The sequence below is a fragment of the Triturus cristatus genome, chromosome 10, assembly GCF_964204655.1.
Source record: "Triturus cristatus chromosome 10, aTriCri1.1, whole genome shotgun sequence".
NCBI classification, from domain to species: domain Eukaryota; kingdom Metazoa; phylum Chordata; class Amphibia; order Caudata; family Salamandridae; genus Triturus; species Triturus cristatus.
This window is the reverse complement of record NC_140593.1, coordinates 898,562,296-898,589,460: the sequence shown is the minus strand read 5'-3', so window position 1 is coordinate 898,589,460 and position 27,165 is coordinate 898,562,296. Positions and strand designations below refer to the sequence as shown.

The 27,165-nt window shown below is 46.5% G+C and overlaps 1 protein-coding gene across 50 annotated transcripts in view; it reads left to right on the top strand.

The window, feature by feature from the left end:
• The window catches only part of MAP4 (microtubule associated protein 4), a 1,793,677-nt gene that overhangs the window by 869,782 nt on the left and 896,730 nt on the right, over positions 1-27,165 (top strand). For 48 of the 50 annotated variants that reach the window (XM_085628688.1, XM_085628664.1, XM_085628660.1 and 45 more), the window contains one exon: positions 688-1,053. The exons of the other annotated variants lie outside the window; for them this stretch is intronic. In XM_085628688.1, the coding sequence (XP_085484814.1) occupies positions 688-1,053 (366 nt within the window). The remainder of the gene's footprint in view (positions 1-687; positions 1,054-27,165) is intronic. 50 annotated transcript variants of the gene reach the window in all.

The following is a 27,165-nucleotide window of genomic DNA, read 5'->3' as shown; positions in this document are numbered from 1 at the left end:
TAGGGACTGTTTCTGCTTTTTGATTGCCATTGTCGCGCTTTGGATTTTCAAGAACCTTTAGTGGAGTGGACACTGTCATCACTGCAGACCTGAGTTTGCACTTGTTGCATACCACAATAAATACGTACCTAACTATGACACCCCCCTCCACACACACAACTATCCCCCCACCCCCTCCCTATTACCCTGCTATTAAGGTTGCAAATACCCCAACTTAGCAACCCACAGAGTGCCTGTCATCCCTGACTATACACAACAGTTCAACTGGTAACTAGAGGGGGTTTCTCAGTCCAACAGAGCTAAGTTCTATTGCACCGCTCCGTACCTTTTTTCCCACCCGAGCCCATAGTAGTTCTGTTGCCTCTGATCCTCTGTACTTTTGTACAAGAGAACTCAAGACCTTATGGAGGCCAGATCCATGGGACCAGTCTATGCCATTATTGTGCTACTCTTGAAGAGAAGTACTGCAGGTAGATGACATGGACTTCATAACTCTTTTGTTGTAAAGCAGTATTGAAGGTATATTTGAGAAGCAAAGTTGTGCTCATTTTTTCTTTTACTTCAGAATGGTATATTTAACATTTATTAATGTGTTTAGTAGATGATGTGAAACACTAGTAACTTTATTTCAATAGCTTTGCTAATTTGAGCTGCTATCCACTGTCTCTTTCCCTGTATTATTTTCAGAAGCCATGGAACTAGAGAAACATAAGGAGAGCGAGGAGCCTGAGGCATTAACATTTGGTGAACCAGCAGTAAATGAGATAGCTGATGAAGAGACTTTACTGCAACAGAGTTCACATAAGAGTGTCCCTGATGTCTTAAAATTGGGCGCAGGCACAGTTTCAGTAGGAATGGAGGATGAGTCTTCACCACAGCAGAGTTCAAGTATCCTGGAAGAATTAGTATTAGATGCAGCCACTTCTTCCTTAGGGTTGGAGGAGGAGTCTTCACCGCACCAGAATGACATCTGTGATAGAGTCTCTGAGGTCCTTGCAGTAAATGAACCTTTGTCATGCCAGGATCTGGAGCTCCAGCAACAATATCACGAAGGTAAAGATTCAGTAATCGCCCACTACAACTTTCATCTCGAAGAAAGCCTTTTGAATTTCTATTTTTCAAGGGAGAGTTCAGTTTTAAATGTATTTTACATTTATCTGGCTGCAAACTGATGAGATTTCCAAGGGCATACAGTTAGCCCTTTGCATGGCAGATACTTTAGTATGCACAGTCTCTGCTTGGTCCTTGAAGAGCATTGTGTAAACATATAGCGTTTCCGTCTGCCTCTTTCTCACTTCTAGTCTGGCTGGCTTTTCCAGAATGTGCGCTTCTGCCTTTTCCTGTTCTTCTCTTCTACCCTTTGCAATCCTACTTGTCAGTCAATTGCCACTCTCAGACTTTGACATACCCATTTATGTTTGCTTGCATAATTTAACTTGGGCCTCCTCACATGCCCTGTTTTTCATTTTCTTCTTATCTTTCTGCTTTACATGGTGCTCTCATTTGATGAGGTAATGAGACCCTGTAGACCTTACACTCATTGCTAATTTTCCCAAAAAATACTCTCCTGGCTTTTGCTTCTTTGCAACCTTTCCCAATCTTTGTTTCTCACGTCTGTAACTCGTTTTTCAGTGTGCCTCCTGTTTTCTTAGTTTCCAATCCTGCACCGTGATATGTGCATTCAGAACTCAACTTTCCTCGATTTTTCTGTTGTCCCTTTCTGGAGCTTACCATGGCTACCACGCTTGCATTCCTTATTTCTCCAATTCAGCTGCTTCTTGATGGATTGCATTATGAAATCCTAAGCTTTGAGAATGTTTTCATCCTGTTCTTCCATTATTCTCTTCGTGTTGATTTCTGATGGATACTTTGAACTGCAGATTCCTCACTTTGTAAACATTCCCCACGTGTCAGACTGGATCCGGCAACTTTAAAGCAGAACTGCTGCATGCCGGTAGGTGGTGTTGTGGGGTACTCCTCTCATGTCGTTCCGCTCTGTAAGTGATGAGCAGAGCTGCATATCAGCTACTTTCTCTCTGCCCCTTCAGACCTGGATCTGGAGCTACTCCTTAGTCTTTTTTAAACTTTTCTAGACAGAAACTGATGTCTGTGACAGATCCTCTGTGGTGCCTCGGGTTGGAACACAACCTAGGGACCTGCGACTGCTGTTCCAAAATGAACTCGAAGGCCACACGGGACCACAGTGGAAAGGCTTTATGATGCCAAAGATCAGAAGACTCCATCCAGTGGTAGGTCAAGGTCGAAAGGCATTTCCTGTTCCCACTCTGTAGATCCCGTGGCAGATCTTCATCACAGTCTAAGTCTTCAGGTAAATCCAAAAAAGAGAGACCGTGAAGGTGTCAACGTGCCACTTGATCTCACTTGTAGTCTGCATCGGTGCAGAATCCAAGCCTGGACCTGATATTCCCCGAATTTCTGGGTCAATCTCCAACCGCACAGCAAGCAGAGGCCTTTAGGGAGGCTATGCTGCACATTTCCGGCCCTTTGGGGTGCATTTGGGCCCCAAGGATCCACAGGGGCCTCCAGCCAGACTTCTTCCAGTGGATCTCTCCTTGTCGCCATCTGTGTCGCTTAATCCCACTTCAGGTTCAGTACTGGCTCCAGTGCCGACTTCGGTTCTTGTGCCATCCACTGCACCCATTACCTTCACATCAATGCTGATTGATGCTGCAGACGCTGGAGGAGGATTTGCCACCCAGTATACTCTGACTGTGCAGATTTGCTCCAACCAAGGCCATTTCCTGATCATACTGTAGTGTAGCCAGCCGCAACTCCTTTGATTCTGACACTTTGCGCTTACCATGTACTAGAGCTCAGACTTTACACAATCTTTTCAGCACTGATTCAGACTATGAACATTTTGATGAAGATGATGTTGCACCCCAATATGATGAGATCGATTGGTATGGGGAACTACAAGATGCCAATGGCCTGGATACTTCAACAGATACTGACCTTGTTTCTCCTCCCGACCTTGCCACCGAAGAAAGTACCTCCTTCGTTGTTGCGTGAGGGTGGCAGAAGTACTGGACCTACAACTATCTAATGTAGAGGTTCTTGCAGAAATACTCTAGCCTGATCAAGCACCTACAACATCTCTATTACCATTTAACAAAGCTCCTGTGGATACTCTCTTGGGCACTTTGGCAAAACCATGTTCGGGACCACCAGTCGATATGCAGGTCGCTGGGTGCCATCGACCAACACCTGGTGACCGTAACTTCCTTACACAACACCCCATGGCAGAGAGCTTAAGCAGTGATCCACTAGTACGGCAAATTCTAATGCCTTCCCCACCACCCCAAATGTTCACAAGTCTAAATTGATAGAGACCTTTGGCGAGCGCATCTTCTTGTCCACGAGCCTTGCTCTGTGATCTATAAAGGCCATCTGTCTTCTAGGCAGCTACTCTCATGCTCTGTGAAAGACGATAGCTGAAGCTTTACCAACAGTTTCAGACAACCTCTGAGTGTTCCCGACCCAATCTGGCCCAGGTCCCTAGTCTTGTAGGGGACCCCCTGATAAAGCTAACTCTTTAGAGTCTTGCACTGATTACTTTGAATGTTTCTTAAACATATGGAATACCATTTTCGTTTAATTTATATTTAATATGGGTGATGTGTGAGAATCAATATTTTGCAGAAACATGTTTGATCCATGTAACATCCATAAAAATGTTTTTTTAGATCAAAATAGGACCTCACATATGAGAATTGGAAGGGTGTCGCATAGATCATCTGCAGTGATATTAGTGAGGTGCTGCTGTGTTATAATATTGAAAACGCATGTCACTATCCCTGAATATTAGATGTAAACTTTAAGAATTTGGATGAGTGTTCTTGTGCACTGTCAGTGACCTGGCCAAAGACTGCATAAAGAGCTGAACTGAACCAGAAATTCAAAGCTGTTCCGAACAGGGCTCTCAAAATACATTTGGCCCAGGGCCACCAAAATTCTTAGGATGTCCCTGTCCAGTATGACTGCAGTGCTCTGGCTTGGACACAACCAACTGCTTAGGTCGGGTGCTCTGCAGATGTGTGGCACTTCTGCACCTCACCTACATTAGGTTTTGACCTTTTTGTCAAGTAAGCAGATTCAGCCCTGGAACATTTTAACGAAGCAGGGCCACGGTACATTCCTTGCCCCGCCACCCAGATAGTTACATCTGTAATTTTTCTCCATTAGAGGCTATAGTAGGGGCGTTTCAATACTGCCAGCGTTAGATCCCACCACCAGCTCTGCAGATCTCCCACCCCTTTCATGGTATGACTCCAGGCTCACAAAGACGACGCCCAGGATATCAGGGACAACAGACAGCTCAGTCCACTGCCCCTCCACCTCACACAGATCCAAAAGCCTCTTTAGTGCCTATTTCCTGGCACACAGCCATCCTATCAGTGTCTGGATTCAGCATTTGCTCAAAGTGACCAGCCATCATTTCAAACCAATGGGTTTTCGAATTGATCAGTCTGGACTATGCCCTTTTCTTTTTTCAACCCTGCCCCACATTCCACCGCCATCAGATGAAGGTCCTGAGTCTGTCAGCAGAAATTGCAGGCTCTTTGTACAAGAAGCACCATAAAGCAGGTGTTACTCCTGCTACTTCCTTGTGCAGAAGAGTGAAGACCTCTGTCCTATCACAGAACTTCACACTCTCAGCGCCTTCCTGCAGAAGGACAAATTCAGGATGCTCACGTCTGCCCAGGTTCGATCTGTCCAAGACTCCTGAGAGTGGATAGTGGCGTTGAACCTGCAGGATGCTTATTTCCAAATATCCGTCCTGCAGGTGCTACAGTAGGTTAGGAGAATTTTCAGTGTGCAGTATTCAATGTTGTCCGAGCTAGTTCCCCATAAATGTTGACAAGAGTAATGGTGGTGGTTACCGCACACATTTGGAGGTTGGGGTACCAGTCTTCTACCTAGACAACTGATTGTTGAAGATGGACTCAGCCCAGGCAGTTGTCAAACATCTCCAGACTATGGCCAACCTCGTAACGTTGTTGGGGTACACTATCAATGTGTTGGAGTCGCACCGGACTCTTTCACAGAAGCTTCAAAAATTTAAAAAAGCAACAGGGTTATGAGAGTCTGCACTACCTAGGATAGTTACGTATTGTATTGTATAAATATTGCCCGCCTCAAATGTTCAGCTGCCACTTGATCACGAATACAAACATGCACAGAGGGAGGATGAGAGGCAATATTTCACAGAAGGTCCTGTTCATTGGAGCCTTTTCAGACATGGTATGATTTTGTATCTTTCCACTTGAGAAGAGTCCAGGACATTTGGACTATGGTCCTGATGTTTCTGCCCCTGTCCTGGATCCCAGTGCTGATGGCTCTGAGACTGTTGTGATAGCTGGCCTCCAGCATTCTTCTGTTGTCACATGCCAGATGGTACATGCAGGCTCTGCAAGAAATCTGATGTCCCAGTGGGCATAGCACCAGGTGTATCTGTTAGATTTCAAAGAAGACTGCAAAACATTTACAGTGGTGTCTGCTGGACCTTGATTTGGTCAGTCGGAGACCCCTCTCCTTGCCCCAACCAGACTTGACAGTGGTGATGGATGCAACCCTTCTGGACTGGGGAGTCCATCTGTGATAGGTGGAAATCGAAAGCCTCTGGTCTCCTGCGGAAACTTGCCTCCACGTCCGTTTGTTGGAGTTGAGGGTGATTGGCTTGGCGTTGAATGCCTTCCTGATAACCATCAAGGGAAGGCTGGCGCAGGTGCTCACAGACAACACCACAGTCATATGGTACTGCAACAAACCGGGGTGCGTGGGTTCTCTGGTCCTGTGCCAGGAGGTTCTTCAGCTCTGCAAGTGGCTGGACCACTAGGGAATTTCTGTGGTGGTGAACTACCTGGAAGGATCTCTAAATGAGAGGGTGTACAAACTGCTGTTGACACCTTGCGGACTACAAATGGCTGTTATACCTGAAGGTGGCGCAATGTGTCTTCCATCAGTGGGGCAAACTTGGCTTGATTGTTCCCACACTGCTGAGAACACGCAATATTACATTTGGAGTTGGAGTTCCAAAGGAAGCTGTCTCTCAAAAACGAATTCCTCCTAGAGTGGAGCTCTGGACTTTTGTATCCCTCCCTACTGCTTCCTCTCCTGCCCAAGTTCTGAAGAACACCAGAAACAGCTGGGCCCAAATCATTCTAGTGGTACAGGACTGTACTTGAAGAGTTTTTACCAAGAAAGCATGAGCATTTGTCCTCCAAATAAGGTACTGGTTTGGGAGGATCTTCTGTCGCAGCAGCATGGCACGGTGATGCATCCAGGCCCTTACAGTCTGCATCTCAATGTTTGGCGATTGACCGGCATCAATTGACCTCATCAATCAATCAGGATTTATAAAGCATGGCTTATCATCTGATTGGGTATCCTGGCTCTTGCTGGTCCCCTGAGGCTTAATCTAACAGCCAGGTTTTGAGGGCCATTATGAATCCCAGAAGTGAGGTGATGTTCCAAAGGTCCATGGGGAGGCTGTTTCAGGTCTTTCCTGCGATGTGGGAGAAGGCGCATTCTCCATTTCTGCTTCGGTAGATGCGGTGAGTATGGGCAAGTGAAAGGAAGACAGTGTAGTCTTCTCGTCGGTTGGTGGAAGTTCAAGCAGTGGTTAATGTAGACAGGTCCTTGGTTATGTAGAGCCGTTTTTGCGTGGGTCAGCTGCTTGAATTGGCATCTCTTCTGTATGGGGAGCAGTGGAGTTTCCTCCGGTGGGGTGGTATGTGGGTTCGTGGGGTAAGGCTGAGGATGTGTCTGGCTGTGGCGTTCTGTATGGTCTGAAGTCTCTGTAAGAGGTGTGCAGAGAATTCTATGTAGAGGGCATTGCTGTGGTCCAGTCGGCTGGTGATAAAATCCTGTGTGTCTCGTTTGTAGGGTTAGCCACTTGAAGATCTTACGTAGCATGCACAGAGTGAGGAAGCTGGTGGATGAGACTGTTGATCTGTGATTTCATGGTGAGCTTGTTTTCACGATGATCTGAGCTTTCTATGGAAAATAAACAATTGACGGACGGAATGCTGGACAATGCAAACATTCACCTCCAGTCACAAGGATCTGGATTTAATCCATCATTCTTTTGCTCACCACACCACCCTAGTTTTAACCCAGCCATATGCAAATCAATCTTGACCCTGTTCCTTATTCGAACAGTCCAGCCCGAACTGTCAACCCAGGTCCTCCCTGTACCGGAAACTAGCATCCTGGGACCGGTTTCAGGGCATCACCCTTTAACAGCCAGGCTAGCTTGAATCCAGTGGTGTAGTGAGCACGGGACCCACGTCTGGGCATACCCTTCCCACTTAGGACGTCATATGGAAAGGAAACAATTGACGGACGGAATGCTGGACAATGGTGAGCAAAAAAACGATGGATTTAGGCCCAGATCGATGTACTGGGGTGAATGTATGGCATTGTTCTGCATTCTGTCCATCAACTGTTTTTTTTGGATCTGAGCTTTCTGGCAAGATTGAAGGGAGTGGGCGCAGGTCCTAAGTCTGATAGCCACCTGGAGTCGTCACATCTGTTTCTGCTGTTGCCAAAGATCAGTACTTCCGTCTAGTCTGTGTTCAGCTGTTCTACATCCAGTCGGCAACGTTTGCCATGCATCTGTGGAAGTTGGTTTTGGTATTGGTGGGGTCGTCGGTGAGTTTGTGAGTGAGAGGATGAGTTGGGAGTCGTCTGTGCAGGAAATTGTTGAGACTGGGATCTGACGATATTAGCCAGCGGTGTCATATATGTGTTGAAGAGTGTGGGGCTGAGGGATGAGCCCTGGGGGACACTGCAGGTTATCTCCATGGGTTCAGAGGTAAAAGGTGGATCTTCTCGGTTCTTCCAATGAGGAAGGTGGTGATCCATCTGAATGAGTCCTCTTGTATGCCAATATGGTGGACTCTTTAGATCAGTGTGTGGTGGAATATGGTGTCGAAGGCTGCCGAGAGGTCAAGAAGGATCAAAGCTGATGGTTCTCCTCGGTAGAGGAGGGTTCGGATGTCATGGGTGGCTGCAATCATAGCAGTTTTGGTGCTGTGATTGCTGTGGAAGCCGAATTGGGAGGTGTTGAGTAGCTGGTTATGCTCCAGGTGTGTCATGAGTTGATTGTTGATGAGCTTTTCCAGTACCTTCACTGGATATGGGAGCAGGAAGATTAGCCAGTAGTTTTTTAGTTTGTTTGGGTCGGCAAATACTTTTTTGAGTGATGGTCTGATTTTGGCATGTTTCCTGGCATTGGGAAATGTTGCAGTGGTGATAGCGGTATTGAGTAGGGAGGTGAGTTCCTGGTTGATCCTTATGTTTTGAGGTTTCAGATGTAATGCGTGCATAGATCAGTGGGAGCTCCAGAGTGGATGGATCTCATAGTGCAGATGGTGTCCTGGATGGAGAGGATATTCCAGGGGGTCAGTGTGTGATTGTTGGTTACGGTGGTGGCGTATGTCATAAGTCTGTAGGTTTGGGTTGGGGTTCAAAGTAACTGTTTATGGTTGTTATCTTGTTGTCGAAGAAGTGGGCGAGGTTGTCACACAGCTCCTGTGAGTGTGATGTTTTTTCGCTGGCAGCCGGGTTGGAGAATTCCTTAGCGATGTTGAAAAGTTCCTTGGTTGTGTTGGCGCTGGTTTCGATGCGTGCAGCAAGAGCTATCTTCTTTGTTGCCCTCTTTGTTTCCCTCAGCAGGCGATGGTAGAGGTTAAGGGAGTTCTTAAAGGCTGCCCTGTCTGAGGTGTCCTTGCTGGTGTGCCATCTCCTCTCCAACTGTTTGCTGTCTAGTTTCGCTGTTCTTGAGTTCCTGGGAGTACCAGCTGTTTTTTTTTTTTTTGAAGGATTTTTTCTGGATGTCGTTCTTGATGGGTATTATGCTGTCTGCGCAATTCATGAACCAGGCGTTGAATTTTTCACTCCCTGTTCAAGGTTGGTAGTTGTAGCAGGGTTGGAGGTGATGAAGGCATTCACCCAGCTGCTTTCTGAGATTTTGTTCCACCTCCACCTCCAGTGGAGGGTGTTGGTCACCTTGGTGGTGGCGATGTGGGCGCTGGACATGCAGAAGTGGCTGATGGAGTGATCGGTCCATGTGAGTTCTGTGACATGGTTGCAGGTGGTGAAAATTGGGTCCAGCGTGTGTCCTGCGGTGTGTGTAGGGTCGTGGACAATGAGTCATTCCGAGCATGCTCCTGTCTAGGAGGTGTGCAGTGTTTTTGTCTGGGTCGTCCATGTAGAAATTTAGGTTGCCAAGGAAGATGTAGTCCTTGGAGTCTAAGGCTAGGGACGCTATGAAGACCAATGGTGATGCAGAAGCTGGAGTGCGGGCCTGGGGGTTAGTATGCAAAGGTGCCTCTGATGATTGTCGTTGTCCGTGTGGCGCTTAAAGTTGAGATGTTCCATGGGGGTGGTGGTGGTGTTGGTGGTACACTATATCATGTTTGTGGATTATGACTGGCCCAAAAGGAACTTGCTATGGGCACTGTTAAAGACTACTTGCCGGATCAGCTTTAGTGTTTAAATCACCAGTTATGATGAGATTTCTGAAAGACTTGCATTATTTATTTCCACCAAGGGTTTTTGTGATGCCACAGTGGAATTTAAATTTGGCTGTTACTTGTTTAATGTGTGTTCCTTTTGAGCTAATCCACAGTTGTCTATTACGTCTCATTACCCTCAAAGCAGTCTTCCTGATTACCATAACATCAGCTCAGCCTGTAAGTGCGCTTCAGGCTCTTACTGTCCAACCACCCTGCACTACATTCCTAGAAGAGCTGGTGCTGAAGATCCAAGCTTATTTTGTGGCCAAAGTGATAATACGATTTTAGTCTGACATGCTGTCACACTCCCATCTTTCTTTGCTCTGCCTCAGACCTCTGAAGAGGAGGAGAGACTTCATCATTTGGATCACAAGAGAACACTCAGTTTTTACATTGCATGCACCACAGAACATCGGGTAGACAATCAGCTCTTTTTGGGGTTGGCTGGGGTAAAGAAGAGCAAGGCAGGCCAGATGCAGACCATGTCAATGAATTGTGTTCTGTTTCAAGATCTCCAATGTACTGGCAAGAATGGAGTCCCCTGAAGGCCTAAAGGCTCATTCCATTGGAGCCCCGACTACTTCAGCACACAGTGTCCGTCCTGGGTATTTGCCAGGATTCTATGCGGGTGTCAGTACACGCGCTTACAAAGCACTACTGCCTCAATAGTCCTGTCATCAAGATGGTCATTTTGCCTGCAGAAGTGTTTTGTATAAGCTGGTTGACAGACATGTCAGCTGGGGTGTTACTATTAAGGTATCTGTTCAAAAGGTGAGGAGACTCTGGTCAGAACTATCCATCAGAAGAACAAGTTACTTACCTATGGTAATTGTTTTTCTGGTAGATACTCTAACCATAGATTGCTCACTGACCCTCCCACCTTTCCGAACTGTGTTTAAAAAAAAAATAAAAAATAAAAAAATCTAATTTTCTGCACACTGGTCATGCCAATTTGGTGATGGGCTCTGTCTCTAGGCATGGATAAGCATAAGAAAACTGACATCCACGTGCAGGAGTGGTGCTTATATTCAGCTCGCCATATCACTTCAAGAGTGCAACAATGTCAGCGTGGAGTTACATGGGGCCACCTACCAGCGTGCAAGAGAACGGTTTTAAAAGTTCTGGAACCAGTCTGACACCTTGGGAATAATCACAATGTGAGGAATCTGTGGTTAAATGGAGAATCCACCTGAAAGATTTATCTAGGTAACTAACATGTTCTGGTTATTCTTCTCTTGCATGCAGGCATTTGATTACCTTATTATTGGTTTAATTTTTTTAATCAAGTGTGCAAAATCACAATTAAGGACTTTATTAGCTATAGTGTGCTATGCTGGGCTCTTAATGTGCTGAAATGGTGTCATGTCTGAATTAAATGCATAATGTTCAGTTTTTTCTGGCAAGCCAGTTTGTTTCCTACAAGCAACTGAACTTGTTACTTGGCCTCCTACATCAAACCCTGTTATGCTCTAGCTAAAAGTTCATATCCTGGCCAACTAAAGATAAATATTTTCTTTTTGTGCTTCTGCATGAGGTTTAGTTAGCAGGGCAACCACGGTTTGTAGATACATGTTGCAGGCATTAATTTTGCACTGTGATCCTGTGGCAGATACCTCAATAAGTAAATTGGTGGTTTTGTCGAAATGCTATTTTGGTGGATTGACCCTCTCTGTCCTCTGAAATGGGAGGTAGTTTTTGTGCTATGGCGGAGATTATGCAAGAGAAAGAAGGAAGGAAACTTCAACTATATAATTTGTTTGTGTGTTCCAGTACATTATTAAACCCCGTCTGACGATCAGGGTCTCCTCATCTCTAAGACACTGCGCCTAGTCACAGTGCTTTGATTTTGACCAGAAAGTGATTTACCTTCTGTTTTGTGAATGGTTTGACATTGCACAGTGTTCAATCCAGATGAATTGGCCTGGCATGCTGTTGATTCTGATGGATAGCTCGAACTGCCTGTTCCTCACTTTTAAATATATACCAGACTTGATCCAGAAACTTTTCATAATAGTGCTCCCTCATGCCTCTGGGCGGTTGAGCGCAGCTCCTCGTATGCTTCATTCTGCCTATATGACCGGGCAAAGCCACGTGTATGCGCTATCGTTAGTTAATTTCTTTCTGCGCCTTTGAGCGTGACAAGAGAGCTCTGCTTCCTATTTCAGTGCTATCAGTAACCCTCAAAACCTTTGCAGTGAGCAAGATGATACTCCAATGCGCCCCTCCCCCAACCCTCCAATACTACAGTCTTTTAACGATGCCATGACTGCTGAAAAAAGATGAGGGTCTCAGACCAGCATGAGATGTCTCTTTGGTGGTTGAGTTCTGGCCATAACTCCATGTGGTGTAATGAGTGAGTCCTCCTGTTCCCAAAGGCAATACTGAACTGTGAATCGAAACTGTACACCGCCAAACATAGGAAGAAGTCATGGGCCATGTTTTATTCCCGCACCTTGTCGAGGGTGATGACCCGTTTCCCAAGACTCTCCCGATAAGTAGCCTTCACAGTTGAAGTCCTTCTAAAAGTTGAAGTCCAAGCAGAAGCATAACCAGACAAAACAGGACTTGACCCCATCCTGCCTCTCTGTCAAAAGAGAAATTGTAAAGGTATCAGTCTGTCTCACTTCCAATCTTGGATAGAGGAGCAGATTCTGCAGTTGATGCTGATACTCCCTGGGCCATCAACTCCACTGCACTGAGTCAAGGCATTTAAGGGAGGCTATGCTGCTTATCTTTGGCACTCTTCCAGCTTCCTCTGGTGTGCCTTTGGACCCCTAGTATCCTCAGGGGCTGTCAGAGTGCTAGCAGATCCAAGACACTTGCCAGTTTGTCGTTCATTACACTGGTACCGCCAATGCCAGAGAAGAATCCAATACCAACTCTGATGTTGGACCCTAAACCAGCTTCAGCTTGACCTAGACTGACCTTGCACTCTGAATCTGCTACAGTGCACCTGGTCCTAGTACAATCTAATTCTGATCCTATGCCATCACTAATGCAGAGGCTCCAATGTCTTTTTGGCTTTGGCTCAGACTCTGACCAGAGCTTGCAACAACTCCGTGATGATGGTGAGGATGGGGATGAATTAAACTAACTATGATGATGACTGCTTTTACATGGACCAACAGAAGAGTGCTTCCATTGTTGTGGTGATCAGATGAGCAGTTGAAGTCCTGAACCTTTTACTGCTTTCAGTTGAAGTCGAGGCATGTGTCCTTACTGCTGTTTTGCTGCTTATCTGAGCCCTTGCTTCTGTTCAGTGAAGCCCTTACTGATGCCTATATGGGCACTTGGTCTAAACCCTGTGTGCACCATTGAATAGGCAGGTAGCAAGATGCCCCATGCCACCTCCTGGTGACCCTTGCACAGCATCCTACTCCAGAGAGTCTTGTGGTTCAGGCTTCCACCAGCAAGGTGAACCCCAGTTCTTTCCCACTTTAAGGAAACTACTCTTCAGCCAGCCAAACACTGAAGTCAGTCGGTGTTTGTTGATTGGGGTGATATATGTACGCTTTCCGGGACATGGCCAGAGAGATCTTGCCAGTGGTCCCAGAAGAACTTGGGTCCTACCTTGGCACCATCCATTCATGATGTTCAGGATGTGATCAGATATGTGATTTCTGCTGGCTTAGATACTACTGATTGTTTGGGACAGGCTTTAACCCTTTCGATGCTTGTGACAGAGCGGTTCCGTCATGCGCGTCGGTCGTGCTGTGCGGATGACGGAACCGCTCCGTCACGGCCCCGCCCGCGCCAGAACCCTTCAGCACAGCGCGGTAATCCGCGCCGTGCTGAAGGGGTTAAGTACCAGTATGGTGCGCCATCGCCATGCGTTGATATGATCCCCAGATTTCTCAAGAGACCTACAGGTTAGACTTATGGTCAGGCCTTTCGATGACTCTTGTCTGTTTAACGAAAAGGCTTAATTTTTACTTTAGAACGTTTTAGGTTCAAATTTCTTTATTAACTTTTACCATGATGTACTATTGAGCATAATACAATTGCGACATTCACCAATGACTAAACCCAAAGGAAAGGTGCGACATCACATTTCCTTAATAACATAAACGATAAAACTAATACATTCCCAACATAAATCCTCCCACCTACCTTCACTTCACTTCAGGTTTGGTATTGTGACATAGCTGGTACTTCTCTCCGTCAAACGGAGGAGGTGTAGATATTTTGGGCATGTCAATTCCAGAAATTCTTGAGTTAGGCTCGCCAAGAAAGGACCCCATAGTTTCCCAAAGAAGGCGCCCTGGCCTGCGAGCGTTATGGAGATTCTCTCCATACACAGGATATGCCAGAGGCAGTGTAACCAGCCCCCAGTTTGGCCATTTGTCTTGTGCCCCAGTGTGAAAGTATGTTTTGGGTTGAGCTCCTAAGGCAAGGCCTATTTGTCTGCCCAGTCTAGATTTGAGGGGATAGGTAAGGGGGTTGAGGAGACCCAGCAAGGTGTATGTGGGGAATCTCGGGAGCTGCGCGTGGAGATGTCCATCTATGTCGACAAGTATCTGTGTCCAGTATATCTGGAGCAAGGGGCAGTCCCAAAAGATATGCACCAAGGAGCCCTGCGCCCGCATCCTCTACAACAGTTGACACTGGGGCTGGGGCTCATTTTGTGAAGATGAGTGGGAGTGTAATACCAGTATTTGGCTACCTTGGTTAGGGTTACCGTAAGTGATATGTTGAATGCTGTGTGCCTGGTCCTGTAGTGGCTATCTGTCCATTCTTGATCCCTCAGTTGTCTTCCCAGGACAAGCTCCCACCTTTTTTGTCCCGCCTTGTATATGTGCTTATTGTGTCAAAAAGGGGTATAGGTCTGACGTAAACCGAGTCGCGAATGTTTTAGCGAGTGGCAATTATCATATGGGGTAAGGTCTATGCACTTTGGGCATGTTATTGTGGTGTAGTATCCAATGGCGTACTTGCAAGTAGGGGACTAAGGGATATTAAAGTCTGCACGGATTGGGTGAAATGGTAGGATCCCCTTCTTGTCAAACATGTGTCCCATTGAGCGGCACTCCGTTCATCTCCATGATGCCAAGGCGTTTTGGTCAATCCTGGTTGTAAAATCTGGGTTGTCGAACAGTGGCGTAATAGGAGAAGGGACGGTCTTAAGGCCACACCTAATGCTACTTTGGTACTAAGCCACCATCGTTGTTTGTGTGATTGGGGAATGGTACAAGTTTGGAGGTCTCTGTGCCTGAGGTAGAAAGGGGACCTTCTACAGGGGATGTACCTGTCACTTTCCTGTCCTGAAAAAGCCAATGCTTTTCTGATTCAGGTTGGTGCCATTCTACTAGATATCTCATTTGGGTGGCCCTATAATAAGAGAGCAAGTCTGGTATGCCCAGACCCCCCAGACGAGGTGGCAGATAGCCGAGTTCTTTTCTCATGCAGGGTGGAGAGCATTCCCTTTGGAAGAGCCAGTGGGAGGGTATGAAATAAGTAGATAATCCGGGGAGGATGGTCATTTTTGCTGCCACGATTAGGCCCAGCCAGAAAATTTGCAAGTGTCTCCATTGGCTCATTTCGCTTCTAGCTTGGTTTATGGAGGAGGTCAATTGGTGCGTGAGCACCAGTTTGATCCCCAGGTATGGAAGTGACTGACCACTGGATGGGATATATATATCTTATTTTTGGTTTTCCTCTAGCTCTGGCGGTAAGGAAAGGTTTAAGGCCTGTGACTTTTCCACATTGACCCAACATCCTGAGGCCTATCCAAAGGCATGTAGTTAGTTCAGGAGAACTTGTAGAGCGCTGGTCGGGAGGTCTAGTGCCATCAGAACTTCATCTGCAAAAAGGCTGATGGTGGGCTGTTCACCCCATATATTGCCCTGGTGATCTGGAGTTGTCTCGAATCTTCTGGGCCACTAGAGGCGATAAATGGCATCCCTAGCATGTTCTCCTATTAATTGTAAAGGGGACACAGGTGTGCCCGTTGACTGTCCCCGCAGGTGATCAGTAACAGTTTAGAATACCTGTTCCAGGAATGGCCATTGCAGTCATCGAAAGCCTTTTCTGCATCCATTGTTAACAGCATGAACTTACTTTGAGCTTGGGAGGCTTCCTCGAAGTATTGCAAAATAAGCTAGTATGCCAAGGAATAAAACAGCGAGTCCATATAGCAATCACACCTTCCTCCCAATTGCCTGAATACTGTCCAAAAACCACCAAATTAAAAAGAAACGTTGATTGCACCTCCACTGCTCCCGCTGTCTCAAAACAGCAATCTGAAGGACGAAAAAATTCAATATGTAAATGTGGAGTGCACCGCGGATAACAATTTTCACAGTAAATTAGTCCATTTATCCAAGTTGTATCTAAAGTGGTCTTTATTTCTCACAGCATAACACAGCCAAAGCATTTTGTCCACTACCTGTGGACTTCATCAGGGCATGGTTTTTTGTAGTGTCGTATTGATGCCTTAAATTCAGTGGAAATAGCCTCTCAATGTCATACAATATTCCAGTTAGTGGTATGTTTCTATTCCTCGTAATGACCCCACGTGTCCCGGATTGATTCCGAATCTTTATATAATTTGTGACAGCAGGATTGTACCTTGTTAAGCACCGTTCTCTGCTTCTCTGGTCGGCGACCGGAGAAGCAGAGAACGGTGCTTATGCGAGAGTGCATACGGTGGTGGTCCTTTGGAAGGAGATGTCTCCTGGAGCAAGCATATGTCTCAAGATAGGAAAGAACCGCTTTGCGTTTAACGGCATTGTTAAGGCCCCTTACGTTGAGGGTAAGTAACTTAGTAGTGGCTGTCGGCATTAGGGCAATATAGTAGGTGTGGGTCTAATTCATGTGAGGGCAGGCTGCATGTAAGCGAGGCAGCTTCTAGGGTGATATCTTGTGGCATCTTCTGTGTGAGATAGCAAAGTTTCAGTGAAGATGTAATTAAACCTCAACTAATGAAACCCAACACTAAACGTCTATTAAAGTAAAACATATGAAAGATTTGTCCCCAAATGGCAATTGTCTCTCAATTCTGCCAACCTGTAGTAAAGAGAAGGCCACTTCCTCTACAGACCACTGGTCTGAGACAGGACTTAAGGAATGGATAGCAGTGCTGCCTTTTGACCCTCTGCGATTTCAGTGGGATCCGGGCAAGTTGCGCCTCTCCCCGTCCTGCGGTTCTTCTCTCGGGGTCTTAGTCTGCGTGAGCGGGGGGAGGTGGGCTCAGGTGGGCCATCATCTGGCCTGGAGTCGATGCCTAGAATGTGACATGTTTCAGTCAAAGATCTCGTTTGATAAAGCTTCCCCTCAAAGAGGAAGACTATGCAGAAAGGGTGACCCCAGGATTATGCCATTACTTTGCTCCATAGGTATCGTCTTCTCTGCAGTGTGATTGCAGAAAGGTCTTGGAATAGTACTGGCGACTGGTGTCTGAAACAGAGAGGATGTTACACCCTAAATTTGCTGAGGATTTCCTCCTTCATCTGAAAGTCTGGGAGGTATACTAATATATCCGCCCGGGGGGGATCTGTCCAGACGCGGCCTCCCAACTCTGTGGGCACGGTCCATTTTAATAATGGTGTCTGGGTAGGTTTCTAAGATAAAATGGAAGAGGTCTCTAGTGAATGCGAAGATGTCCTTTCCTTCTGCTTTCGTTGCCACTCCTCTAATGCGGTTATTATCCCAGTGGAACCTATTCTTCAGGTCTTCAGCGTGTGCTTGGAGGTCTAGTTGTTGGTCTCCGAGGCAGATTACCTCCTGCTGAAGGGAGTCCAGTTCTTCATCACGGCGTGACTCCTCATTCCTCTAGGGTGGCCACACGTTCGCCCATGAGTCGAGATCTCTCCTAATGTCCAGCGATAAGTCTCTTTTGACTGACTGCAGATCCTCTTTGAGTGACCGAAAGAGCAATTTGAGGAAGGAGCGAGTGAGAGGTTCCTAACCTCCAGACTGATCCTGGGTCGTCGGCCCATCTGTGGTGGGTGAAGAGTCCACAGTATTGCCCTTGGCTGGACCAAAGAGCATGTCTTTTATAGTGCGATTCTTCTTGTTTCATGTGTTTGCAATTTCCTCGAAGCATGTGGCCGGGTAATGACTTGGCAATTTAGGGGCCTCCACTCGGTGGAAGTCCTACATGGATGGCATGTGGTGGGGGTGAAGGGCCCGAGCCCCTAGGTGATGGTACACAAATGTATCCGCTAGTCGGGGTCAGGTCTGCCAGTTTTGGGTATCTCAGCCTCCCCCAGGCGGTGCTGTTGCTGCGATGTCATGTGCTGTGGTGGTGCGGTAAACAGGGAGCTCTAAAACAGTGAGCACTTGCGGTCATGGATTTCATCCCCATGAGGTCTGCCCCACTGTTTTTGTGGTCTCTTTATGGGCTTGGGCACTGTCCGTAAATCTGTTGGGTGCAGGAGACGAGTGACTGGTTGTGCACTTCCCCACACGCAGGCGGTCTGGGCGTTGTCCAATCGAAGTGCGGGTGTATAGTTGAACTTGTTGTGGATATGGGCCCCAGGGCTCTCTTGCCGCTATACCAAGTCTTTTCAGTGGACCATGTCAGCGCCCCTGGTCAGCACTCACGTCCACTCCTGTTGTGCTATTCCATTCCAGTACAAAGTGGTTAGTGGGGCCCTCTTCTTCTGGTCCACTGCCACTCGCTAGAGGGAACATGCAAGCCTCCATCGCTGTCCCCACCAAGTCTCCGGGCTCTTCACAGCCTCTGCATGCGCCCCTGAGGCTCACCTATAGTCTTGTGAAGTCTGTTCCTGCCTGGGGCCTTCCCCCTTCACGGCGTGTTTCTTCTTCCTTTGTTTCTCCTGCCTGGGGGTGTGGCCGGGCTCCAGCAGCTCACCCTATGGCTCGCGGACCTCTATTAGGCCCGGGTACCCAGCAGTCCCTGGGACCACCCCAGTCATTCTGCAGGAATCCCAGGCGGCCTGAACGCTGGCCACGACATACCCGCTAGCTGTCTCTCTCAGCCATGACCCAGCACAGCTCTGCAGATCAGCCTCTCTCTCGGGCTAAGACTCTGCCTGTCCTTAGCCCCCAGCTAGCCCCGGGCCTCAGCTGCTGTTGCGGTCTTCCGCCGACACGCCCACAGCCTTTGGATCTGCCTCTGCCGCCGTTCACAGCACTATGGAAGCCAATACCACCATGTCCGAGCAGGCCCGCACTCCAGTGGGGGCCCTCTGCCACGATCCTTCTCTGGCACGGGCCACCCCACACAGCTCTGGCTGCTGGACACGAAGGCCCTCCTCAGCATCCGCTCTCCTCAGGAACATGGGAAACCGGGACAAACAGGGTAAGCTTCGGTCAGTTTAGTGAGGGTCTGTAGATCGAAAGAAGCAGGTTTAGCGGCTGGGCACACGACGGGGAGATGGGAAAAGGACGTCTCACCCGACCGCCATCTTGGCCACCCTGCCCCCCCTCCTTTAGAACGCTTTAAAGAGAGAAGGGCCAATGCTTGCTTTCTTGCTAGGCAGTTTCCTCACAAGTTTAGAAAATTCTGAAGCAACTTCAAGGAATTGGCTCACAGGCAATGCTAGTTTCCCCAGATTCCTCTGTAGGTGACCTCATGGCTGAGATCATGGATCTGGCAGGCAGTGCGCAGGTCATCCAGTGCACCAGTCCTTCCTGTCACCCTCTCTTGCTGCTACTGGCCCCAAACTGGTTTAGCTTACCCATAGTGATGCACAGCCACCCAGTGGGAGGCAAAATCCATGACATCCCAGAGATGGGATCTCCAGATATTTCAGCATGGTTATACCCTACTGTTTCTTTATGCCCGCCGCACCCTCCTTCCACAAAATACCGGTTCTTGGAGGAGCATCTGTCCATTCTAATGCAGGAGGTGTGAGCTTTACGCTCATAGGAAACCATGGAGAATGTTCCAGTTTCGGAAGTAGTGACAGGTTGTTACATTCGCGATTTTCTTGTGCCAAAGAAGGATAGCAGGCTTTAGCCATCTAGGATATTTTTTCTCTGAATGCCTTCCTACAGAAGGATCAACAAAAAGCTCATGATGGGCCAGGTACTGTCTACCCTGGATCCGGGCTTCTGGATGGTTACCTTGAACCTGCAGGGCATGTATTTTCATACACTAGTCCTGCACTGCCACGGACATTGCCTGCAGTTCAAGGTAGGTCAGGAGCTTTTTTTTTTATTAATCTTTTTATTAAACAGTTGTGATGGTACATTAATAAATTGTAGAACCATACAGCAATGACATAAGAGAGGCATGATGCATATAGCAAATCAGAGGTCAGGTCTCTCGCACATAGGACATTAGACAGGCAAAGAAACACAATCCAAAACATTATCTTGCAGTTCAAGCGAGGGAGAGATACATATATTCCCACGGGACTTATTCCAGTTAGCCCATTTGCGATCCCATTTCGCGGGACATCCTCTGCGTTTGAATACGTCCTTTTAGGCAACCATGGCATGATCCATATCCCTGGCCCACTTTGCATACCTAGGAAGATCCCCTGATCCCCATTCCTGAGCAATGTTTAGTTTAGCAAGTGCGCACCTTAGCGACACTCATGAACGCTCAGTATGAAACAGATCCGTGGCCTCCCATACATTTAACAGGCACAGTCGCAGGCATTGAGTGATGGACTTCCCCCATATCCCGGCCATTGTTGAGACAATTTTTCCCAACAAAGGCTGTAGTTTTGGGCACTCCCAAATTACGTGAAAGAAGGTGCCTTTGGCCGTACATCCTCTGAGGCAGCGGGTCAGGAGCTTATTAAGTTTGTTCTTCCATTCACCATCACCAGTGCCCCTTGGGTGCACAAGAAAGTGATGGACGTGATTTCTGCATTTCTTCAGAGATCAAGGATAACAGTTTTCCTCCAGTTGGACGACTGGTTGAAGGCCGGCTCACCACAGTCCGTTGTCGACCATCTTCAGATGACAGCTATCCTACATAGTTGGGATTTGCGATCAACGAGCTGAAGACGCTTCAGACTCCTTCGCAGAAGCCTCCTTTTATACGACCTGTTTTGGACACAGTGCAGTTCAGAGCCTTTCCTCTGGTATAAGTTAAGGACATTTGGACTATGATCCAGATGCTTCAAATACAAAACTCCTTCTTGATGAGAGCAGCTTTGAGGGTTTTTGGCCTATTAGCCCCCTGCATCCAGCTTGTCGACAACTGGGGGAAGGCACATGCGGGTATGCAATAGTCCCAGCACCAAGGCAACCTGTCAGATTTAATCCAGGTTTCAAAGGTGACTGCACATGATCTCCAGAGGTGCCGATCACCAATTGAACCAGCAGCAGACACCTCTCTTCACCACCCAGAGAGGACAGTGATGATGGATAGGTCACTGCTGGGTTGGGTTGATCACTTCGGGTAGGTCAGAGATCAGGGGACTTTGGTCTCTGACAGGAACACGGTTCGCTTCTTTCTGTTGAAATTGGGGCCATTTGCCTGGTATTGAAGGCTTTCCTGCCATCCATTAAGCAGAGGCTTGTACAGGTTCTCACGGACAACACCACTGCCAGGCGCTACTGAAATAAGCAGAGTGGATGGGGGTCCTGTGCCAAGAGACTCTGCGACTCGAGTTGGCTTGGGTGGCGGGCATATTCCTGATTGATAACCATCTGGCGAGATCTTAGAATGCCAGGGCGAGTGAGTTCATTCAGTGGGGCCAAGTAGGTCACCAATGGTGTCTCCATCCGGAGGTGGTACAGGGCCCCTTCTGACAGTGGGTGGAACCCTGGCTAGATCGTTTTGCTACTGTCAAGAATGCTCAGGCGCAGAACTTTGCATGTTTGCGTTTCTACAAAAACTCCCAGTATGAGATGCATTTTGGCTAAAGTGGAGCACAGGACTCCTTTACGCCATCCCACCTCTTCCTCTACTCGCCAATTTCTGAAGGAGATCAGGACTTATCAGGACAAGTTACCCATGCAACTTCAGATTGAGCCAAGAGAGTGTGGTACCTAAAACGTCTGAGCAGAACATCTGTTCCCCCAAATTACCACTCCATAAGAATCTGCTGTCAAGACACCAAGGAAGGGTTCTGCACCCAAACCTGCGTAATCTACACCTCTATCCGTAGAGCTTGAGCGGCAGTAGTTGACGGTTTTATCTACCACCTGAGAATGTGGATTTATAGAGTGCACAAAGGCCCATGGCATCAAGGCACTGTAGCTTAGCACAGATTCTGTGTACTAATAGGATACAGAAGAAATAGTGCCTATTTGTGGGGTAAACAGCCAGGTTTTAAGTGCTTCCCAAAAAGGTAAATGCCTTTCCAAGGATATAAGACAGAGGAGTAGATTATTCCAGAGCCCTGCCACTGCAAATAAGAAGGCTCTGCCTCCCCATTTCTACCGCTGGATTCTAGGCACAGTTACCCAATTTTGATGTGGTGAACAGAGATTTCTAGGGGGCACATACCATTTAAACAGGGCTTTATCTACTGGACTTGCAGTATACAGAGCTTTGTGTAGTGTACATATAGGCTTAACCCACGCATATTTCTGTACCGGTAATCTGAAAAAGACACATTAGTGATAGATTCCTTGCCTTAGACTATTCCCCAGGCGTCCGTCTGGATCTGGAAAGTTTTCTGCTTAGCAGTACCCCTGCGCGCCAGTAGGTGTCGCTGTGTGGCTCCGCGCCAGTCACTGGCATCGTGCGCGCCCGGATGACGTCACGGAGGCTACTTAGGCGCCACCCATGCGTGCTGACGTCAGTTCTGTACATAGTTTTCCGCACCGAAACGCAGAGCCATGCGAGAAACTGACCTTTGGTGCATAAAACTAGGGCCCTAAAAGGGGATGACCTTAACCCTAGTAATCTGTTCGCAGAACGGGGAGGATGGGTGGGGCGGTAAGGAATCTATCACTAACTCATGTCTCTTACAGATATATTGTTACACAAGTAGTAACTTGTGCATCTGAAAGAGACACGTTAGTGATAGATTCCTTACCTTAGAATAGATACCCCAGCAATACCAACCCTGGTGGTGGGTCTGCGAACAAGATTACACCAGAAAGTCACGGAGCACAGAACGGCCAAAGAAGCCGTCTCTCCGGACCTGACTGTCAAGGCAGTAGTGCTTGGTAAACGTGTGCAGCGAGGACCACTTAGCAGCCTGACAAATATCCTGCAAGGGGACACCGCGTCACAAGGCAGTAGTGGCTGCAGTTGCCCTGGTCGAATGGGCACGCAGTCCCACAGGAGGCTCCTTCTTGGCCAAGGAGTAACAGGCTTTGATGCACAGAACGACCCACCGAGCTGATCATCCACCCGGAACTGCTGTGTACGCTGTAGATAGAATGCGAGCGCACGTTTTGGGTCCAGACTGTGGAGCCGCTCCTCTTCCCTTGGACGATGCGGAGGTGGAAAAAAGGTGGGCAAAGTGATGGTCTGCCCGATGTGGAAGGGTGTGACAACCTTTGGCAAGAAAGGAGGACGTGTCCTCAGAACCACCTTGTCCGGATGAACAAAAAGGAAAGGAGGTTTGGAAGAAAGAGCCTGGAGCTCGCTCGCTTTCTCACTCTGCTAAGCAGAAAACTTTCCGGATCCAGACTGATGCCTGGGGAATATTCTAAGGTAAGGAATCTATCACTTACTAATGTCTCTTACAGATATATCGTTACACAAGTAGTAACTTGTGCACCAATGCAGTTCCCGGGGTCCTTTCGAAACAGACTGCCGCTTAGGTACGTCTAGCGTAAGTCGTGCGAATGCATTTTGCACAAGTTGCAGCCTAGCTAAAGTTTACTTACTGGTCTCAGGGTATATTGCATTGCAGTAATCTATCCTTGAAGAAGATAAAGCGAGAGCAACTTGCTTACGAGTTGGAAGTGCCAGAAATGGAAATAACTTCCTGTGCATTTTAAAGGTCCAGAAACACGTAGATACTGTATGGTTAACCTGACGATTCAGTGAATGGTCATTGTCCAGGTGGAAACCTAGATTTTTTGCATTGTCCACTGTAGTGAGAGGAGTGCCCAAGGTAGTTCTTGGCCATCCAGAGTGCATCAGTCTTCATACAGAGGTTAAAGTTGTCTTTAGTGCCCTGATAGTCTTTAGAGATTGACACAATCTGAGTGTTATCAACATATGACACTGTCTTGAGTCCAAAGGTGCAGATAAGTTTAGCCATTGGGGGCACGAAGAGGTTAAATAACGTGGGGCTCAGGGATGAACCTTGAGAAGTCTGCATGGTAGTAAGAAAGGCTCAAGGTGGAACTAGCTCATAGATCCCTTTTGGGATCTATCGGAAAAAATAGAGGACAGCAAATGCGGAATAGTTTTGTTAATGCCTAATTCCTGCCGACACCCTGTGAGTAGGGTGGGGGAGATGGTGCCAACGGAAGCGGTAAGATCCAGCAGGGTTAATGTTGCTACCCCCCCTGCATCAACAAGACGTCTGATGCTGTTCATAGCAACTATCGAAGCTGTTTCTTACAGAAGCCATGTTGTGATGTGTCCAACAGACTTGATCCTTAGCTTATTCCATAAGTTAATGATTAAGGTGTCTCTTCAGATTTTTTGCTGCAACCGTAAGCAGGGAGATAGGCCGATAATTCTTAAGATCATTAGGATCAAGATTTGGCTTCTTAGGATCTAGATTTGGCTTCTTAGGTAAAGGCCATTGTTCCAGCGGTAATTTCACGGTAATTTCTCAATGCAAAACCTCATTTACCTCTAATTTACCGCTGTAAAGGTACTGGACCCTTGCCACTGTATATTACCTTCAGGAGACTTTACATAAACATGAAAAATCAAAAATGCAATTAATTATTTATGCCAATAAAGAGAGTTGTGAGTATTTTAAAGGGTTTTATTTTCTAGTTAAAAGTTAAAGTTCTCTGACCCTTTATTCATTAGTCAACTATCAATCAGGTTACAGAATTGAATATAGGAAAAATAGAATGAATACAAACATATTATAGGTTGCATACAGGAGGGAAAACCCCTAATTCTATGTCAGTCAGAACTCTTTAAAGAGTTTCAGGGAAAATATAATTCGAGTGAGTTGGCAAGGCTAATCAATAATTAATAATTGGCAAAAATCTCCCATAAAGAGAAATAAATGCATAAGACAAATACATTTTTTCAAAACTAGTTAGATCAGTGGCAGTCTCTGCCCTGTTCTGTTCATCTGTGTCTCTGTGCTTCACAGAGACAGACAGCCCGCCCTTCACAAGACCACAGAGGAATGTGATCTGCCTTGCTAAAAATATGACGTGCAAGGACTCTCTGAAAAAATATGAGCAAAGACCCTCACCTCCCTGTCTCTCCTAGGATGCAATCTCCTCCCAAGCTGCACCCGCGACGTTCACATGCCTAACACATATGATGTCTGGCCTCATCTGCTCCCTCTCCTCTCCTCCTCCTATCTCTTCTAGTCCCAAAAAGGTCACACGCCCCCTAAAGCTTCTAAAGCAAACACGCCTCTAAAGCAGTCATTATTTATACTCTAACTCTTGGCTGACTACACGAATAATGTTGCAGTTTCAGTAGAAACTCGCACTGTGATTGGTTAGCATAGATGACATGAGGGTCTCACCATCCTTTTCTCATTGCAAATCCAACCCATACTATTTTTAACAAAGGAAGCGTTAATGCTTAGTACAGTCTCATTGTTTCACCATCAATAATTATACAAATATGCAACATTAAGGCAGAAAAATGTATCCGCCAATTTCCTCCATTTTACATCGCACTCAGGAAGGATACTTTCCACAAACACTGATACATTGGCATGATAACAAGAATGTACAGTTCACTGTGGCCTTGACCCATTGTGTCTCCACTTGAGGCACTTGGCAGTTCTGCGCATGCGTCTCTCATTCAGTACAATTCTCAGCCATGCTGGATTCCCAGGCAGCTGTTTTATGGTAGGCCAAAAACCAAACAAACACAACGTATTAATTCATTAAATAAAATCCATTATGTTTACCTCCCCCATACTAATACCTTGTATTAGTTATTACCTAGCAAAAGCTATTAGTTGAAAGCAGCTTTTCTATTTGTGCACACCATGCAAAAATGTGCAATGTACAACATAGCATAAAACATGCACCAGTGCAAATTTTCAAAGCGCAAACAGTTAATACATCAACATGCACTAATGTTTTAGATAGCTTTTCATGCAAAATGCTTTTGCCCCACATGTAGTGTTGGTGCATTAATTAATACACATTATAAAAAGATGTCTTATGAACTGAATATGTATTGTCTAATTATGCAACAAAGCCAAAGTCTCTTGAGACGGAAACGGGGAGTGTAAATTATAGGGGTAAGGAGCTGGGAGGAGAGAACACATTCCATTTTATCTTCAAAGCCAAAAAGGAAAACTGCAATCACAAGTTTCTTTTTGTAGTAGTAGCTGGGCTAGAGTTGTAAGTTTTTGAGTTATTCAGGATAAGTGAAAATAGATCCGGTGGTGTTGGGCATATATTTATGCTTTATTCGTCAGGTAGGAAAAAGAGAGAAAATGGCTCAGCCAACACGTGTTTCGCCCTCTAGATGGCCATCTGGCCTAGGGCTTCCTCAGGGCGGGTGGTCACGTATAGGGGTTTCTATGTAAAGAAAGGGTTTGTATACCCTGGATTCTTAGGTCATGGCCAATGCCAGGAGAGTTCGGTTTCAGCGGCTTCGGTCCGAAGGGCGAAACACGTGTTGGCTGAGCCATTTTCTCTAATTTGGATATTTTATCCTGAATAACTCAAAAACTTACAACTCTAGCCCAGCTACTACTACAAATCCTACTTTATATTAGGGGGATAGGGGCCTCTCCCCCTGTCTCTGGGCTAGAACCAGTACAAAAAGGATACATGCTTATTGGATGACTAGTAAGGGATGAGGATCTTTTTCCCCTTAACCTACTTACAATCACAAGTTTCTCTACACCTCAAAAACACGTTAATTCAGCACAAGCATTTCAGACTGTAAGCATTTTGACCAGGCCTCAATTAATTTTTCATGTGCCATATGTTTTACTTGCACCAAAATCTGCGTGCTATTTTTAAATGCAGTCTGTCTGAAACACAAAACAGAGCAATGCTTAATCTTGAGCAATCTATCAATTCACCCTTTGATGATAACAAATCATGATACCTCAAATGATTTGCAAATCATCACACTTCTTTATTTTCACAAGTGACATTTGTATTGCAAAAGCTGAGCCTATAACAATTTTACCTCTTTTTCTAAGGCGCAAACAAGTTTTTGTCTGTAATCAGATCATGTATAGCCAAGCTTTTAGTGCAGAGTTCTGTAAGTAGCTTCTTTGGAACTGTTAGTCTTCTATAAAATAAGTAACTATAATAATAAAAGGAAAATTCAACATGACCGTTTCAGTATCTTTGTCATCAGCTTGCCATCAGTATGGCTCATACAGTGTGGCATTCTGTACTTTTTCCATGCAAATTTGACCATTTAGGTGCTGAGAAACTCTGACAGAGCACCATCAATTCTTTGCGCTTTTTCAACCCAAGCCTTTCAATTTTATTTTCACTTAGATCAGATTCAGATGTTTCAGCACAGCATCTCTCAGATCAAAGTCGTTGCACCATCCATTATGCAGATCTTGTGTAGCAGCTGAAATCTGGTGAGAAACTGCACACTCTACATCAACCAAACCTACACAGCAATGGCTAGTGTTTTCGTCCGTTTTTTTCA